Source organism: Nuphar pumila, chromosome 2 (assembly GCF_984573655.1).
Source record: "Nuphar pumila chromosome 2, dmNupPumi1.hap1.1, whole genome shotgun sequence".
Taxonomy (NCBI): Eukaryota; Viridiplantae; Streptophyta; class Magnoliopsida; order Nymphaeales; family Nymphaeaceae; genus Nuphar; species Nuphar pumila.
The window spans coordinates 74291437-74309673 of NC_143250.1; the positions used below are offsets into that span (position 1 = coordinate 74291437).

The window sequence follows — 18237 nt, forward strand, 5'->3', positions numbered from 1 at the left end:
ACTTACATACCAATATGATACACTATCTTCCACCATTGATTTGATTTGTCATTCACAAGCCCCTTAACTTACAACTCACAAATTTCCTTATTCAAACTACAATCCAAAAATCATTCACTTCTATTGTCATTCAATTATTGTCACAATTATTTTCTCTCTTCTATTTAATCGTTTGGTTCATTCCTCACCAATACCACTCGTAGCTCACTATCTTCATACATACCATTCCAATTTCCTTATTTTCTCAATCAACTTCCTTTTGCAATGGCTTCCTCTTCAACCTCTACAATCACTGCTGCAGATCTTAGGTATCTAAGTCTTTTTCATGACTACAACTTACTTTATTCTCGACCCATTCATGAAGGAAAATTAGTTCACTATGAAGACTTCATGCTATTTGACCTAGACAACTATCTCCCCGAACTCAAACATCTACTAGGATCTTCATCCCAAGCTGCCTACTATCCTGAACTAGTTCGACTATTCTATACAAACTTTTCTACTGATCATGAACAAACTACAATCACCAGTAAAGTGCGAGGAAAGCTGATGTTTTTCGATGCTTCCGACCTAGGTAGAATTCTAAACCTACCTTTCACCGCCATCGACCTCAACAACATAGTACCAATCGAACGATCGGTACTTCAAAAAATTCTTCTCTGCACCAACTGCTACCCACTTCCCTGGCACATGAGGAATCTCCAACCTCATGCTCAATTACTTGCCCAGATTCTTCTCCACAACATCTATCCCAAGCTTCCCCGCAAGGGATTAGTTCCACGAAAAATCTCTCTCCTTATCTACGCCATTTTCTCCTCTACTCCGATAAACTGGTCCTCCATTCTTTTCGACCTTTTTATTCGTTATCAAAAATTCAAGCCTCTTCTTTTCAGGTGTTTTATAACTCCCATTCTCAAATACTTCAAAGTACCCCTTCACAACGAAGTTATCCTCCATCCATCTCAGGTCCTCGATGCTACTACCTTCAATCTCAGGTCCCTGCACCTTCCCGGCTCTGATGAAGACGATCCAACATCCAACTTTGATTACTTCTCTGCAATGATGGATGTCCAACGCTCTCAGGATCATATCCTTCGCAATCAAGCCTTGTTGCAGCAGACTCGTCAAGCTCAACAACAGGATCTAGACGCCCCTACACATCAACCTACTCCACCTTCGGAATAAACTTATTTTTTTACTGTAATATTTATTATTGGTCTGTAATAACTCTCTTACTCTGATCCCTTCCTTTTTGTCTATGACAAAGGGGGCCTGATTATTTTATTTTATCGATCTTTATCGAATTTCACTATTCACCCCCCCTCTAGTGGAATTTCAAGTAGTCCTTATCCACACAAGAACCAATCCATGCTTCAGAAAATTGATTGAACTTGGGTTTATATTCTCTTCATTGCCTATGTGGCACTCGCCGTTTTAATAAGAAAGATTATGACATTGAACCCCTTCAAGACTTTATGCTTATCGAAGCAGATGATGATGGTACCACCTTGAGTGACATATCTATCTGAAACGACCTAGTGGGGTTCATCCCAACATGAAAATTGTTGACCCACTACGAATAGGGTCACTCATGCCTCTGGGCATACAAAAAAACATGACATAATAAACACCCAGACTGTTTTGTTTGACGCCAAAATTAAGTTCTCTCGCGTATCAGAGGTGAGCTGATAATTATCGAAACAATGCATCAGTTATAGGTACATCGATGCATGAATGTATGTTAGTGCTACTCATGCATCACCTTATGTAAGGTATTGATCTCGATACACTATTGGACCGATCAAACAAATGACTCAAATTGTATCTGCATGACTAAGCAAGGCTCGAGGAGCTTTTGCTTTGATTCACGGGATACTAATACACTAAGTCATGGAGACTTGAGCTATGATGTTTCCAACTGCAGCTCTGAAGTGACTTTTTATGTCTTCAAAGTATTATACTTGTTAGAATTAGAAAGCTTTTCTACTATACCAGAAATGGTTCTGACCCTGTTTTATGTAGAATACAAGTACTAAACCTACAATGTGATATGTGGAGTAGGGCGACATCAAGATCCAGAGTTTCTTCATACTGTGTTGAATATTTTGTTTACAAACCCAGTTTTATCTAGTACTATTTTACCAAGCAATATTGTTTATAATAAATAACTTATTTTGGTTTGCTTAAATAAAATATTTTGATGAACAATGAGTGATTGATCACATACCTGTGACTTGCCTGACATCTTCTAAAATCGATGGCTAACTATCGTTTATTTACGCTGCTAAAGTCTTCTCTAAATTTTGTTGCAAAGAAAAAAAAAGAAATCCATAAAATTTAGATAGTTTTTTTTTTTGAAAATTTGGGGCATTACAAGTGGACCAAGTAAAAAAAAAAAAGAGATTTGAAAAAGGTAGGCGCCTTTTTGAAATCCCAAGGAGCCTTGCTTCTTCCTAAAGATTTTTAAAAAAATGGGCTCTATAAAGCCTATCTTCATAAATAGACTTTTCCATTTTAGTGAAACTTGGAAAAGCTCTTTGGAATTTGGAAAAGGGGATGGAGGTTGACCCATCTCCACCCACAATCTCCCCTCATCCACTTTTCACCACCCCTTGCCTCCTTGAAATTCAAATTTTGGAGAGGGTCAAGCCCCCTCACCATTTTTTTGATTTTAGCTCTCCCTCTCCCTCCAAAACCGTTTTTCTTGAGAGGGTCATTAAAGCTCCTCAAGGTAGCAAAAGGCTCTAGTGTAGAGTGCAATACATCTTCTCATTCTTGTGTAGAGTGGGGTGCTTTTGAACTTCCCTCTACACTATTTTGAATGAGGTTCTCTATTCCTCAAGATGCTCATTTTGTATTTGTGTTCTTTTTCATTGGTGCAAGTTAGGGTCTAAACACTTTCCTCATAGGTTTTTATATGGTAAAATATTTTATGTTTGATATTTATGATTGAAATACCTTTGTGTGGTTCAAAAATGTTCTTGAGTAGGATTTGTACCAATGTTAATAGTTGAAACACATTTGTTTGGTTCAAAAATGTTTTTATGAATGAATCTGACCAATGTTTATGTTGAAATGCATTTATATGATTCGAAATGTTTTTATGATTGAAATGCATTTGTATGGTTCAAAAATGTTTTTATGAATGAATTTTACCAATGTTTATGGTTAAAATGCATTTGTATGGTTCAAAATATTTTCTATTTTTTGCTAAATTTTTGGGTTAATATTTTGGGGCAGTACAATTATTGCTTTTGAACATGAAATGAAGTAAGAGTGAAACAACAAGATTATCAAGTGAAGTTGATTGATTTGTAAGTGGAAGAGGTACCAAAGTTGAAGATATTAATTTATTGGGATCTAAATGTCTATTGGCATTAAATTATACTAATTATTACATGATTTCGCTACCTTATTGATTCATTTAATTATAATTTTTCTCTTCAATTCACATTGTGTACCATTTTGAGTTCAGCCCATTTGTTTTGTTCACAATCAACTCTAGATGACTATGTTTATTATTATCAAATTTTTTTATAAAACTATATGTCGTTGTGTTATTGTGGCATAAGATATTGATTATGAGGTTGCTCTCACATGATGCTGGTTTATATTGATTAGAATTCAAAATGAGTTGTTACATGTTGTAAGGTTGTGTTTTGTAACATTTGATGCAAGACTGTCTAACTATACCGATGGCTTTACTACATAGTATGTTGGCTATGAAATTACCTTGACAAGCTGTTGATTATGAAAATTTCATTATGTTATGCTTTGTTGATTTGTATTTATGGTATTGCAATCTATAGTTTTATGAAATTCTCAATATTGATGGCATAATTTTATCAAATACATGTTGACAAGGATACATACTATCTCATGAAGATTTTAAGCATTTTATGAATTTGGACTGCCCTTGTCAATTGTGTTCAACAAAATAAAACTCAGGACTATCTTTAGGTATCAAAGTAATGCCCAAACATATCACACCATTTTGTCGGCTGTTTTAATGAAACTAAATCAGATATTTTTTTGGCAACCAAATCAAGAGTTTTGGCCACTTTTTCTACACATTAAAATGACACCAATAGGTTTTTTTCTTTGAAAGGCAAGCTAGGGTTAGGCAGTCCCCACCAGTTATTATTCAATCGTACCATTGGGGTTTTGAACCTGCAACGTCCCACCACAGGGAGACGTGCACTGACACCAATAAGTTCTATAACATGGTTTGTGAATATATCACACTACAACAAACAGACTTTTTGAGTTGCAATATACATATTTCAAACATCTAAATACATAATTTCTCAATTTACCCTCTACCAAGGATAATTTGTTGTGGATGTGCTTGTCAAAACTATTTTGAAGCTAGGACTGGTTTGAAGCATGTTAATGATTTAGATCACTAAAGAGGTCGACGTGAGAATGCTAATTTCATGACAACCAAGTAAGCTATTCGAGAATCTTATCATGTACTAGCAAGGAAACACATTTATATCCACAAATTTGACTAGCCTTTGGGCGTCACATTCTAGTAGTATCTATAGATCTTGAATTCTATAATGTTTACACAGATTGACACAACTATATATATACAGTATTTTATACATCCCAGTTTGGCAAGACAACTTAAAAAACAAGTTTATCTGTTACAATTTGCATGCCATACAACATCGAATGCCAAGTGTTGTTCATATTGAAAAAGCTTGAAGTTTAAACTTTGCATCCCCATCTTGATATACACGACAATTTGTATCATGTATTCACTTGTTTCCAATTAAATTTTTAGATTAAACAAACGCCGACTTGGATAAGTCAACATAACCCATTGGGACTCAATTTGATAGTTCCAACCACAACTAGTTTCCAACATGATAGCACTATTAAGCATTTTCATTTGGTTTTTCACATGGGGCTATACTTGTTTGATAGGAGCTATTAGTGCAGGTCACTTTGTATTGGGACGTTGCAAGTTCAAAACCCAATGGTACCTTGTCAGGGGTCTTCCAGCTTGCCTATAAAAAAAAAAAACTTAGTTAAAAGCAGATCGGGGTCACAGATCACGACTGATCACGTCAACGACTCTCGTGGGGAAGGACTAAGGAGAGGGGAAGAGAAGGCTGGCTTCCCAACAGCAAACTAGTAACATAGACTGCATGATACAACATTCACCTCTCTCTCTCTCTCCTCGCTGTCTCGTCGATGGATTGCCCCCTCAGGTGTTCTTCGTTCCTCACCCTCAGACCGGCCCGGCTTCTCTGCCGGCTCTCACCGCCGCCCCCCACTGGATTGGTATTACCCGTGAGTTTTTCCCCCTCCTGAAATCACCCGTTCGTCCTTTTCTTCTGTTAGGTTCACTGCCCCTCTTCCCCAAAAGTAATCCCGGTTTACGGTGGTTGGTGCTGCAGAGATTGAAGAGAAGAACATTGGAGAGATGTGTGGTGGTGTGCAAGGCTTATGGTTTCGACGAACAAGATGGCGGCGGCAGCCGCGGATTCTCGAAGACGACGGCTCTCAAGGTCTTCATGGAGGAGGTGCCGCAATTTTCCTGATTCAGAAAAAAAAAATTTAAGGGTTCAATCAGGGTTATAAAACTTATTGTTTTTGGGCTATTAGGTGCTTTCATTGTGGTAATTAAGTTTAATTGTGTGCTTCATATCGAAATGGATGTTCAAAGTCTTATAAGCAAATGACAGTGTTTTCATTCTTTTCATCTTTTTGTTACCTTAAGAGGTGCTTGTAGCCTTCTGCGATATTCCACCTTATCCAACTCCCTACATATGTGCCAAATCACCTCATTACTGCATAAAGTGTACCTTGTGAGAATTTTGCACGTCCGGCATGAGAGCCTAGATAAAGATTTTATGTATGCGATGTTTCAGGCAATTGGTGCTGAATATGGAGAGGGTTTTGAGACATTTAGACCAGAGGGACCTCTAAAGGTTGATGTGGTAAGTGTTAATTGGCATGTAGGCACAATTCTTGTGGGGATGATTGCCTTTATTTTTTAATTGGCCTTTTTTCTTTTATTGTTTCAGGACTTCTTAAATGATAGGATGCAAGAAAGTGGTCTTCAAAGAATAAGATATGCTATGAAGCCTGACGAAGCTTTTGGTCTTATTTTTTCATGGGACAACGTTGTGGTAAATATTTTCTTCGACCATCTTTCTTCAAAGATGCGGTCTTCAAAGAAAGGATTCATATATATGTGCAAAACCACACACATATTCACATATGCGTATATATGTGCAAGAAACCACACGCATATCTTGCAAGTGTTGATTAATCTTTGCGCACCAAGGATTCTTAGTTTGTGTTGAAAAAGAGCAAAATCATTAAAGCTTAAAAAGATTTCACAGAAGTTTCAGTGTTTAACTTGAAATAATTGTTATCCTACTCACCATTTCCACAAATATCTCTTTTTTTTTTCCATGAAAATGAAAGTTGTTGTTTTGAATTTATCTTATTTGATGTCTTTTAGGTAATTTCCTATCCTTTAATGGTTTTTAGGAACCCCCTTTGCCTCCATTTATTTTTTTCCTTGTTCCTTTTCATGTTCACCATTTCCTTGTTTCTCATTATTTTTGCGTTTTCATGCAACTCCTTTAATTACATAGAGCTCAGCTGTAATCTTTATTTAAAATTTACTTTTATCTAAAATCTGAAAAGCCTAATCACCTTCCTTATTTGATATGGAACCTTCTGTTAGGAGGGAAAATTTCTTGGAGCGTGCATAAACACACACATATTGACCAAGCATCACGTGAGTCTATTCCTAGTCATATTCATTCTGAAAAACATATGATCAGTTAAAAAGTTGTCATACTTTGGGGAAAGCTTGCTATTATGATTAAGCAACATAAGAATTTGTATGCACTTCTTTTAGTCCCAGCTGCTCCACCCCATGCATGTTGTGCACTCACTCCCTATCACTTATGCTGACATGCACATAATGCATGAATTAAGGGAAGACTGATATCATGTTGAGGAGAACATTTCTTTGAGTGAAACATGAGGTTGAGAGGCTTTAGCTGGAGTTGGTTTAAAGATCTCATTTCTTCCTGTTTGCTCATGGTTGTTTTTAGGAAATTTTAACAACATACTTTATTGTGAACACCCTCCTGCATTGGATGCTAATCCAGTTGACAGAAATTGGTAGTGCGTATAATAATCAGGTACTTTATGTGTGGAAACTATTGCGGATAAAAAAGGCCGAATTTGTTGGGACAGAGAACCAAATCTCATATGTATTTTTTAGTGCAGATTATTGTGGGATCAACTTCATTTCTTCAGGGACAAGTTGTATACGGGAAGTGTTAGAACAACATTCTGTAATTTATGTACTTACGAGCAATCACTGTCATCTTAGATTTCCCGAAAGTCCATAAAAGAAAACTATTATTTTTAAAGAAATGGTGGTGACGTGGGGTTGACAAAGCATCACCCTCTAAAACATACAAGGGAGATGAAGGAAGAGAAAATATGGCATGTAACTTATTGAAAAATCTGTTCTCTAAGAAGAGTCAATCTAAGTTGTGTCCCGCGGCTACGATCTTTGGCCAATTGCATGGTTCCCATTGAATGGAATGATAAGAATAACGAAAAGATGGGTTTGTTTCTTAATGCAATCTTAGCACTAAGTTGTGAATAACCATAAAATCCATACGAAGCACCACTACTTACCCTTTGCACACATCTATGTGCCTAAAATAAGAAGCCTGCAGTTGGATACTCTTTCGCCAAGCCATGACTACTAGTTTATGAAAAAGGTGGAATGGGTGAACACTTGGGTAACCAATTTGGTACCCATTCATGAAAACATTCAACAACCAGTGAAATGCTACTGTCCTGGTTTCCGGATTGTCAATTTTAAGGGGATTGTGGTAGGGGTTTGGCCAAGATAGAATGTGGCCCACTATGGCCCTCCAATCTAGAGGTAATTCCTTTAGCATCAAGATCAAGCATGCATGAGGTGAGACAATTTTAGATCTCCTTAAGAGGTACTCCACATGCCTAGTAGTATGTTAGAAGTTATTATGCCTCCTTTCCTTGCATTCACCTTCATTGGTGCCAAGCGAGCAAGGTTCACCAGCCACATTTTCACATGCTAGATCCTTAAGCATGGTGTTCTTTCAAATATGAGGTGTCTTGATAGGCCATGTTCAGCCTTAAACAATGTGGTTTTCCGTGCCTTATTCTCTTACAGTAAACAATTCTTGTAACGCCCCGAAATTTTAACCCAAACTTTTTGATGATTTTTTTTTCTGTAACAGCGGAAACAATCATTTCATTGGGTTAAACATTCAAGCGCATTATAGGAGTGATCAAGCAACAACATTAAATTTATTCCAAATAGATTTATGACTTCAGAGTTTCAAATAACATGAATAATAATAAATTAAAATTTAATCTGAGATATCCCGAGAACACAATAAATCAAACATCTCGATCAACACCCCATCCCGCGGTCACTCATGATGTTTTATTCTTCACTTGAAAAATGATAAATTAATTGGAATTAGACTACAACTGTCTAAGTAGGTAAATACTGTGAATTTGACAAATATACCAAGTAACAAGTATGCAAAGGATTTGTTTAATTACAGGCAATAAAGCATGACACTAAGCGTAGCATGAGAATATGAACATGACTAAACTGATGCACATTGCCATATTAAGTTTCTAATTAGTATGTACGAATACTAACATGATCAATCAACAATCACAAGAATAAAGAATTTATTTCATGCAAAGTTAACTTATGACAGGTGAAAACGCAAGGTAAATAACATAAACTTAAGAATCTAACTAACATATGTGAACAATAACAGGCTCAAATCGAACTCACAGATATACTGAATTTATTTTATGCTAATTTAAACAATCACATGCTAAAAGTAACTATTAACATGTTAAAGTGCAAACCTGTCAACTCGCTGCTCAACTGATGTACACAAGATGTTTTTAGTTAGTATTTTTCTTTAATTATCCTGCGGGTACACGCGGGGTAAGGCAACCAATTCAGAAGAGAACATTCAGGGGTTCATTATTCATTGATGTTTTATTAACCCAAACATTTTAACTGAAACTGTAAATCCTAAGGGAGCGGTCAATGACCGAGAGAACCTCCCAAAAGCCCAAAACCAAAACAGGATACATCCCTAAGTTCTGCAGAAGAACAAAACGCTACCACCTAGGACACATTGGTAGTTCGGGTTCCCCACCTCCGAGGACTGGAGATCAACGAGCTATTGTCGCTCGAAACAATAAACACATGTCCCCGGAGTTTTGTACCACCTACCCTCTCCAAGGTAAGCCCGAAAACTAAGTGGGTTGATCTTTTCATTTATTTAAATTTCCTGAAGTACAAGGGCATTTCCCCAAAATTAATTTTCTACTACCATAGTAGTAGATCTCTAACCTTTATTATCTTACAAAGGTATACAATCCATTTTTTTTCTATTTGATTGCACAGACCCACTCAGAGTGCTCCGGTACCTTTAAACCAGTCAAACACGGATGCCCCGGTACCTTTAAACCAGTCAGACTCACAAATTTAAATCTAAGTTTCTTTCCAGTGTTATTGACATTGAGTGCAAGCTCATCAACCCAAGTACCCTCATCAGGTACTCGACTCATATTGCCCATTAGGCAAGATTTCCCAAACACCCCACTCAAAGTGCTCCGGTGCCTTTAAACCAGTCAAGCACGGATGCCCCGATACCTTTAAACCAGTCAGACAATAATTACTATACTTCAATTTACTTGTGTATTCTCTTTGTAAATTCGAGGGCCCCCGTGGAACCCTCTAATCCCTGGCTTGACAATTCTTGTGCCAACACCAAACCGACCTGCATTCTCGGATATGAGTTCTTTCTTTGAGAATTGTAGGTACGTTACCCTTCCAAGTTAATTACATAAAAGTAAGTGTAACGCTACATACCAACATTCATTTCATCAAGCATAATTCTATTTCCACTCGATCTTGAACTTAACACTTTATATGAGTAGGGCACAAACAATCACTCCTTTGTATTAAGGTGTTTATAAGAAGTTGAATAAATTCAGTGATCACTCTGTGCATAGTCTAGATATGCAGTTTCAGAATTTTTCATAACAAACCTATATTCAAAATACTTTTCCAAAGCAGATTGCACTATATAATGAAAACAAAGTATGAAACGTACATAAAGCAACAATGGAATTGGCTTGCATGTGGACTTGAATAAGCCAAGAATATGGCCAAGATAAACATGTTCACCTTTGTATATGTCTCACAAATGAAGTAGGAGCACAATTTCATAACAAAGATGATTTATGCAAATCATATGATATACTCGCAACTTTTCTATAGTAAGCAGTTAAATCTCAGACCAATTTCATCTTGTGCAATAACTCATTCCCGCAACTACCAACACCCTATCATTCATTTTGAATTCACAGTGGACAAAGGAAAGCAATTCACATAATTTGATTGCATGTAACAAACAATTTCAATAAATGACATTTCTTTAACATGTCTCACAGCTCTTCTACAAAAAACAGTCAAAACTCAGATAGTTTTCATTGCCAAAATACAAAGATAATGGTGCACATAATTTCAGATATAAACAAATTGCACATACGCTCATTTCTATATCAAGTTACAATTCATTCTATCACTAAAGCGTAAAACATAGTGTTTCACAAATATGTAGCATCACATATTTCCAACTCAGATAAAGTGTAAAACCCGTATTTCCAGACATAAAAAGGAAAGTACTATAACTAGATGCATGGATCACCGAACTATAAACATAGCCCTGCATTTTTTTTCTTTGCATATTAAGAATGCAGCTATATTAGAAATGCCACACCCGTTCAGGTGTACACTGAAAATGTCATGAATATGAGTATTTCCCTGCTGCCCATTGACATTGCAGAAATTGCAAGGCACTATCGTAAGGTTGTTAAAAATGCAAACATTCAAATTAGATGAACATCATAAGAAAGCTTGGCAAGGTGCATCTTGCCATTGTCTATCACTACACAAAAATTCATTCCGATGTACGTCAAAGGAGGATATGCACATAGGCATATTCAGACGTCTATTAATAATGCAGAAATTTTCATTCAGATGCATCTTCATCATAACACATGCAGTCACCTTTGGGGTAACATACAAAGCTAGATGTGCAGTTTTATAAGATACAAGCTCATTCATTGCTGTAACAAATTTCTAAAACAACTTAAGTAAGATGCATACCGAAACATGTCAAACCCACTAAAATCCCTATGCTGCGAATATTTCAATAACCCATGAGGTGAAGTTCCAGAACTTACATCCAATTTTTTTTTCAACACACATAATTCATTAGCTCTAGTTCTCACGCATGCTTTGTTAAACAAATAGTACCATATACGACTTTCTCAAGCATAAACTCTTTCCCATAAATACCTTTTCCTCAAAATCACCACATTCATATCATGATTAATGTGCTGAAATCCCAAAATTAATAATTTCAATCATAGTTTAACATATTTAATTTCCCAACATCACGTAATAGGACGTAAATTACACAACATGCTAGACATGAAACACTGAAAACTAAATTGTACAAATTAATCTCCACTGTAACTACCTAGTGGCTGATTGAAACCATTAACATAAGCCAAATAGCAAAAAGAATTTTAACATAAAGACAATACATGCCAAAAGACAATACATGCCAAAACCCATCCACAAGTGGTATCATGCTAAGCAAATATTTAAAACTACATATTCGGTCCACAGACCTCACACCCACGTACGCGACAATCTAGCATTTGGGAAACAAAAAAAAACTAACCCTAACGTTTGAATTGCATAGCATGCCAAGACAAATTTTCGCAGGTTACCAGATTTTCTTTTTTTTTTTTTTTCTTGTTTTCGATGAGTATCAAAAACTCAAAGTAACCCACCCCTGCCATTAAACCCATCGTAGGACAGAGATCCTACTATCAGGAATCCGAAATCCTCCAAATCGAAGATCTGGGATTTTTGGCAGACCTAACCCCAAATTTCCCTTTTTTTTTATATGGGACTCACGACAAGCCCACTGCATGCCCGAAATTTAGGGCTGTAGAAGGTTAGATGAGATGCGCAGAACCCTAAGTAGAGAGAGAGAGAGAGAGAGAGAGAGAGAGAGAGAGAGAGAGAGAGAGAGAGAGAGAGAGAGAGAGAGAGAGAGAGAGAGAGCTGCAAAATAAGAGAACTCGTTAAACATGATTAGGGCTAATCTCTATGTTAAATAAAGAGAGGCCAAAAAGAGAAATTACACATAAGTCCCTCATTAAACTAAAAATTCAAATAACCTCTAGTCTAGGAAAACTTAAACATAAAACCTCTTAATCTCAACACTCCCCCTCAAGCTGGAGCATAGATATCAATCATGCTCAGCTTGTCACAACATTTTGAGAAATTTGGTCTAGCAAAAGGTTTTGTAAACATATCTGCAACTTGGTCCTCCAACTTTAGATATTTGGTAGCGATATGACCAACTTAAACCATATCTCTTACATAGTGGCAATCAACCTCAATGTGCTTTGTTCTCTCATGAAAGACAGGATTGTTCGCTATATATGTCGCAGCCTTGTTATCACACATCATGGCCATAGGAGAGGAAACCTTCACTTGAAGATCATGAAGAACAGTACGAACCCACATCAATTCAGCAGTTGTTTGGGCCATAGCCCTATATTCTGATTCTGCACTTGATCTAGAGACCATATTTTGCTTCTTACTTCTCCATGAAATCAGGTTGTCTCCCAGAAACACACAGAATCCTGTGGTAGATTTTCTATCTACTACAGATCCTGCATAGTCAGTATCAGAATAGGCCACTATCTCCAGAGTTTCACCTTTCCTGAACAATAACCCTTTTCCAGGAGAAGATTTTAAATACCTGAGAATCATTATAGCTGCATTCCAGTGTACCTTAGTTGGTTTGTCCATAAACTGGCTAACTTTGCTTACTGCTAAAGCAATATCCGGCTTGGTCACATTTACATATAGTAGCTTTCCTACTAGTGAGCGATAGCTATTGCTATCAACCGGTTTTGACCCTTCTTCAAACAACTGAACTTTATGGTCCATGGGAATATTGGCTGGTTTAGCTCCCAACATTCCCGTTTCCTTTAATAAGTCAAGAACATACTTCCGTTGAGACAAAACCATCCCTTCACGGCTCCTGGCAACTTCTATACCCAGAAAATATCTAAGTGAACGAAGGTCTTTTGTAACAAAGTGTTTTTGAAGATGAGCCTTTGTGGCTTCAATATCTTTCACATCGTCTCCTGTAAGAATGATGTCATCCACATATACCACCATGACAACTATGCCTGAGTTAGTTTTCTTGATAAATAGTGTATGATCTGCCGCTGACCTGTTGAAGCCAAAGCGTGACATCACTTCAAACAACTTTTGAAACTATGCACGCAGACTTTGTTTCAAGCCATAAATCGCCTTTCTCAATCTACACACCTTCTGACACTCCCCCTCAACCTCGAATCCTGGAGGTTGTTGCATGTAAACTGTCTCAGATAGATCCCCATATAGAAATGCATTTTTCACATCTAATTGACATAAGCTCCAACCATGATGAACAACTATTGAGAGAACAAGATGAATGATGCCCATCCGTGCAACAGGAGAAAAGGTTTCAAAGAAATCAATACCATATGTCTGAGTATATCCTTTTGCTACTAATCTGGCCTTGTACCTTTCAATCGAACCATCTGATTTGTACTTTATTGTATATACCCATTTGCATCCAACAATGTCAGCATCTACTGGGGAATCAATGAGATCCCATGTATCCTGAGACACTAAAGCATTCATTTCTTCTTGCATAGCCAGCTTCCAGCGGTTATCTAGCTCTGCCTGTTGATAGTTTAGAGGAATCGTTTCAGCAGATAAGGCTGAAATAAAAGTTTTCATCTGATTTCCAATTCTAACATCGGAGACAAAATGAGATATGGGATATAAGGTACATTGTCGTGTCCCCTTGCGTAGAGCGATAGGCCTGTTATCATCATCATGAAGATCACTATTATCAGTAGTACTTACCTCAGGAGAAGAAGTGGATGGAGGCACTGGCGGAGGTGTAGGTGGAGCTCTACGCATATATACCAATGGAGGATTATTAAATCGTGAAGAGGATGAAGTTTGGTTCGGTAATGAGGGCACAAATTCCAAAGGAAAAGGAGATATAGGTAATGGAAAAGAGTCAGCTGGATCAACCTGCAGCGGGAAACTGATACTAGAGAAATATGAAGTGGATTTCAAGAAAGATACATCCGCACTGACATACTCTCGGCGAGAAATAAGATCATAACATCGATATCCCTTTTGATTTTTTGGATAACCTATAAATATGCATTTTGTAGCTTGAGCAAATAATTTATCACAGTCAGGGCCAAGTTTGTGTACAAAACAAACACATCCAAATATTTTTGGTGAGTAAGAGAAGAGTGGGGCATTAGGTTTTAGGATATGTAATGAAATTTGATCACCCACAGAAGATGAAGGCATGCGGTTGATCAGATACCAAGCAGTGGTAATCGCATCACTCCAGTATAACGCAGGAACATTGGATTGAATCATAATGGTCCGGGCAACATCAAGCAGGTGCCGATGTTTTCGCTCAGCCACCTCATTTTGTTGAGATGAATAGGCACAGGAAGTTTGGGGTTGAATGCCATGATCTTGGTAAAATTGTAACAAATTTTTTTATTTAAACTCAAGTGCATTATCAATGCGAACAATCTTGACAATAGATTCAAACTGAGTTTTTATTTCAAGAATTAAGGATTTGATAATACTTGGAACTTCAGATCGTTCTTTTATTAAAAACACCCATGACAACTTAGAGAAATCATCAACAATAACAAGATAATATCGACACTGAGTCCTAGTAGGAATCTTACTAGGACCCCATACATCTGCATGAAGAAGTTCAAAAACTTTATTACTAGTTTGACTCTGGCTCGAAGGGAACGAACTTCGATGATGCTTGCCCAACTGACATGCTTCACACTGAAATGATGTAGTGGAAGGAATTTGAGGAAAGACAGAACGAAGCTTTGACAATGAAGGATGACCAAGACGACGATGCCACTGAACAGGACTAGATGAGTGTTTCATTGCAACATAGACATTACCCACTGGATGATGTAGGTAGTAGACTCCATTTTCTTCATAGCCTCCACCAATCTTCTTCCCCGTCAGCAAATCCTGAAAATGGATCAAATATTACTCTACAGTTTTGTTCTTTTGTAAGGCAACTAACATAGAGTAAACTTTGAGGAAAGTTGGGAGCATGAAGAACATTTTTCAACTGTAATGAGGAGGATATAAAAATATTTCCCTGACCAACAACCGGGAAGAAACTCCCATCGACTAATGAGACTCCTCGATGAACATGAATATCCTTTAGATCTGAAAAAACAAGCGAATTTCCACACAAGTGTCTGGATGCACCAGAGTCAATAATCCACTTACTGTCAGTCGGATGAAGATGATTCCCTGTTGAGTAGGCAACACCTGCTACAGGAGGGGTGGAACTCAAAGGGCGAAGAGCTTTCAGCTTATCATATTCAGCACGACTGAAGGTGATACTGTCACTTGCAGAGATATTATCATGTACATTTGTTGCCTCGAGAGTAGTAACATTTGTTTTAGGAGTATATGACTTTGATGAAGAAGAGGTTGGCCGACCATGCTTATCCCAACAACGATCTTCTAAATGTCCAGATTTTCCACAAAATGTACATTGAAGCTTTCCTCTGCCTCCCATACCTCGTCCACGACCTCGTCTTTTGATATTCTGAATATTTTCACGCCCATAACTAGATGAGACTACAAGAGCAGACGACTGAGTCACAGGCTGAGATTGTGGCAGAGAGATCGCAAGTCTACTCAGACGATTGTAAGCATCAGCAAGAGTGGGAACATCTGATCCAATCAACATTTGAACTTTTGCAACAGAAAAATCTGAAGAAAGACCTGTAAGAAAACGAGCAACCATGGTTTGTTCTTGACGATCCTTTTGCTTCGAACAACAAAGAGGCCTGTGAGCATTGAGTCTTTCAAACGCAGCTTTGACAGATGCATAGTACTGGGCCAAGGTCTGATCTCCCTGCTGTAAATTATATATCTCCTGTTCGACTTGCAGGATACGACTCACATTAGTCTCTTGTGAGTACGTATCTCGAAGATTGTCCCACATCTGTTTGGCTGTATTATAGTAAATTAAACCATCTGCAATATGGGGTTCGACACTATTCATGATCCATGACATAACTATGTCATTATCTTCATCCTAAGTAACGTATTTTCCCACCTTTTCGTTGGGTTCGTCTTCCAACAAAATATGTTTTCTACGATGTCCAGATACCGACATCATAAAAGTTCTGGACCACCTGGCATAGTTAGTTTCATTCAACCTTACAGAAGAGCCGTACGAGAAGGGATTGGCAAAAGCCTTATACTTCCCAATATGTTCAATTTTGGAATCACATTTTGAAGTTTCACCCATACTGAATATTTAATTCTATTTCAGTTGCAAAAAAATCAGATTCACTCACTTGAAAAAAAAATTTTATAGTCACACGTCAGGCAAGTCCTCGACTACACAGTTTGCCACACCAAAAATAAAATCTTGACATGCTTCAAGCGACACAGAAAATAGCGTGTATTACAATCGCGCGTCAGCCAGAAACGACGACCAACAACTATACTCAACACAGAATCCCACGACAGTCATTAAAAACTTCCACACAAACAGGATATTTTTCAACACAGCAGAGAATCACGCCTGCTGCTTCCACGACAGAAACACAACTGATACTAACATGCTTCTTTCACCCCACGCATGTTAAAAAAAATCACGACACAAAAGGGAATCACGACTACTAATATCATATTCTGGAATAGAACAACCAAAATAAGATTTGAGAAGAACTTGACACTTAGATTCACGACCAACGATAATATGCAGACGCAGGACAATAAAAAATCACGACAGTTGCTGTAAATCACGACAACTGCTGCTCCCAGACATATAAAGCACGACAACCAACAAGAATTTCATTTCTTCAGGGCACGATAAAAAAAAACCAGTCATATCTCGATCACAAACAACAACACAGGAAATGAGATTGCCGTTGCTCCCAAACACAAAAATCACGACAGCTGTTTCCAGGAAAAATTCCACAACTCAAAGGCTCAAGGGTTACGACTGCCAGACCTGAAGACATACATCCACCGTGTCCCTTAGATCTGATGACAGATCTGGGTCATGACCTTAGTCAGACACCAGATCTGTTATCAGATCTTACGCAAAAAAAAATACACACCTGGTTCCAGCCTTTTTTTTTCCGTTGGTGTAGATCAATCACGGTCGATCACGCTCCCGAGATCAGTGGCTCTGATACCATGTAGAAGGTTAGATGAGATGTGCAGAACCCTAAGTAGAGAGAGAGAGAGAGAGAGAGAGAGAGAGAGAGAGAGAGAGACGGCTGCAAAATAAGAGAACTCGTCAAACATGATTAGGGCTAATCTCTATGTTAAATAGAGAGAGGCCAAAAAGAGAAATTACACATAAGTCCCTCATTAAACTAAAAATTCAAATAACCTCTAGTCTAGGAAAACTTAAACATAAAACCTCTTAATCTCAACAAGGGCATCCACTAAAATCACCGTGAAAACCCACATTGCATGCTTGAAACATAATACACTTGAAAAAATGCAGTAAAATCCTACCTTTCCTGGAGCTTTTCCCTCTCCGAGTTGCTGAACCTCTGCCGCCTCGTCTTCACACTGTGCGGGAGAACGAAGGGATGAGGGGAAGGAAGGGAGAGTGAGAAAGAGAGAGAACAGGGAGCATGGTAGGGTCGGCTGTTGTGCGAGGTCGCCGACGGCGTCGGCCGATATCGGGCGATCGTCGAGGTTGCCGCACGCAAGGAGCGAGAGAGGAGAGGAGGAGGCGCGGACGATGTGAGGGAGAGGGAGTGCGATCAAGAGAGGGAGGAAGAGAGGAACGAGAGGGCCTTTGTAGAAGAAGGGTGCCCGAAAAGGGAGGGCCGTTACCCTCACCTCCGGCGGCTGCACACACAACTCCCCCCCCCCCCCCCCCTTTTTCTTTCCCCTATCGGTTGCGTTAGGGTTCTCTCAGAACCCTAATGCCCCTTTTATCGGGTAGGGCCTCTTTTTTTTTG

General features: G+C 38.1%; 1 protein-coding gene across 1 annotated transcript in view; it reads left to right on the forward strand.

Moving 5' to 3' along the window:
* The first annotated feature begins 5043 nt into the window (after positions 1–5043).
* LOC149845773 (Haloacid dehalogenase-like hydrolase (HAD) superfamily protein) overlaps positions 5044–18237 on the forward strand; it is an 87551-nt gene continuing 74357 nt past the window's right edge. The window contains exons 1-4 of the mRNA XM_089995989.1: positions 5044–5301; positions 5409–5534; positions 5883–5951; positions 6039–6143. Coding sequence (XP_089852115.1) covers positions 5203–5301; positions 5409–5534; positions 5883–5951; positions 6039–6143 — 399 coding nt within the window. The 5' untranslated portion in view covers positions 5044–5202. The remainder of the gene's footprint in view (positions 5302–5408; positions 5535–5882; positions 5952–6038; positions 6144–18237) is intronic.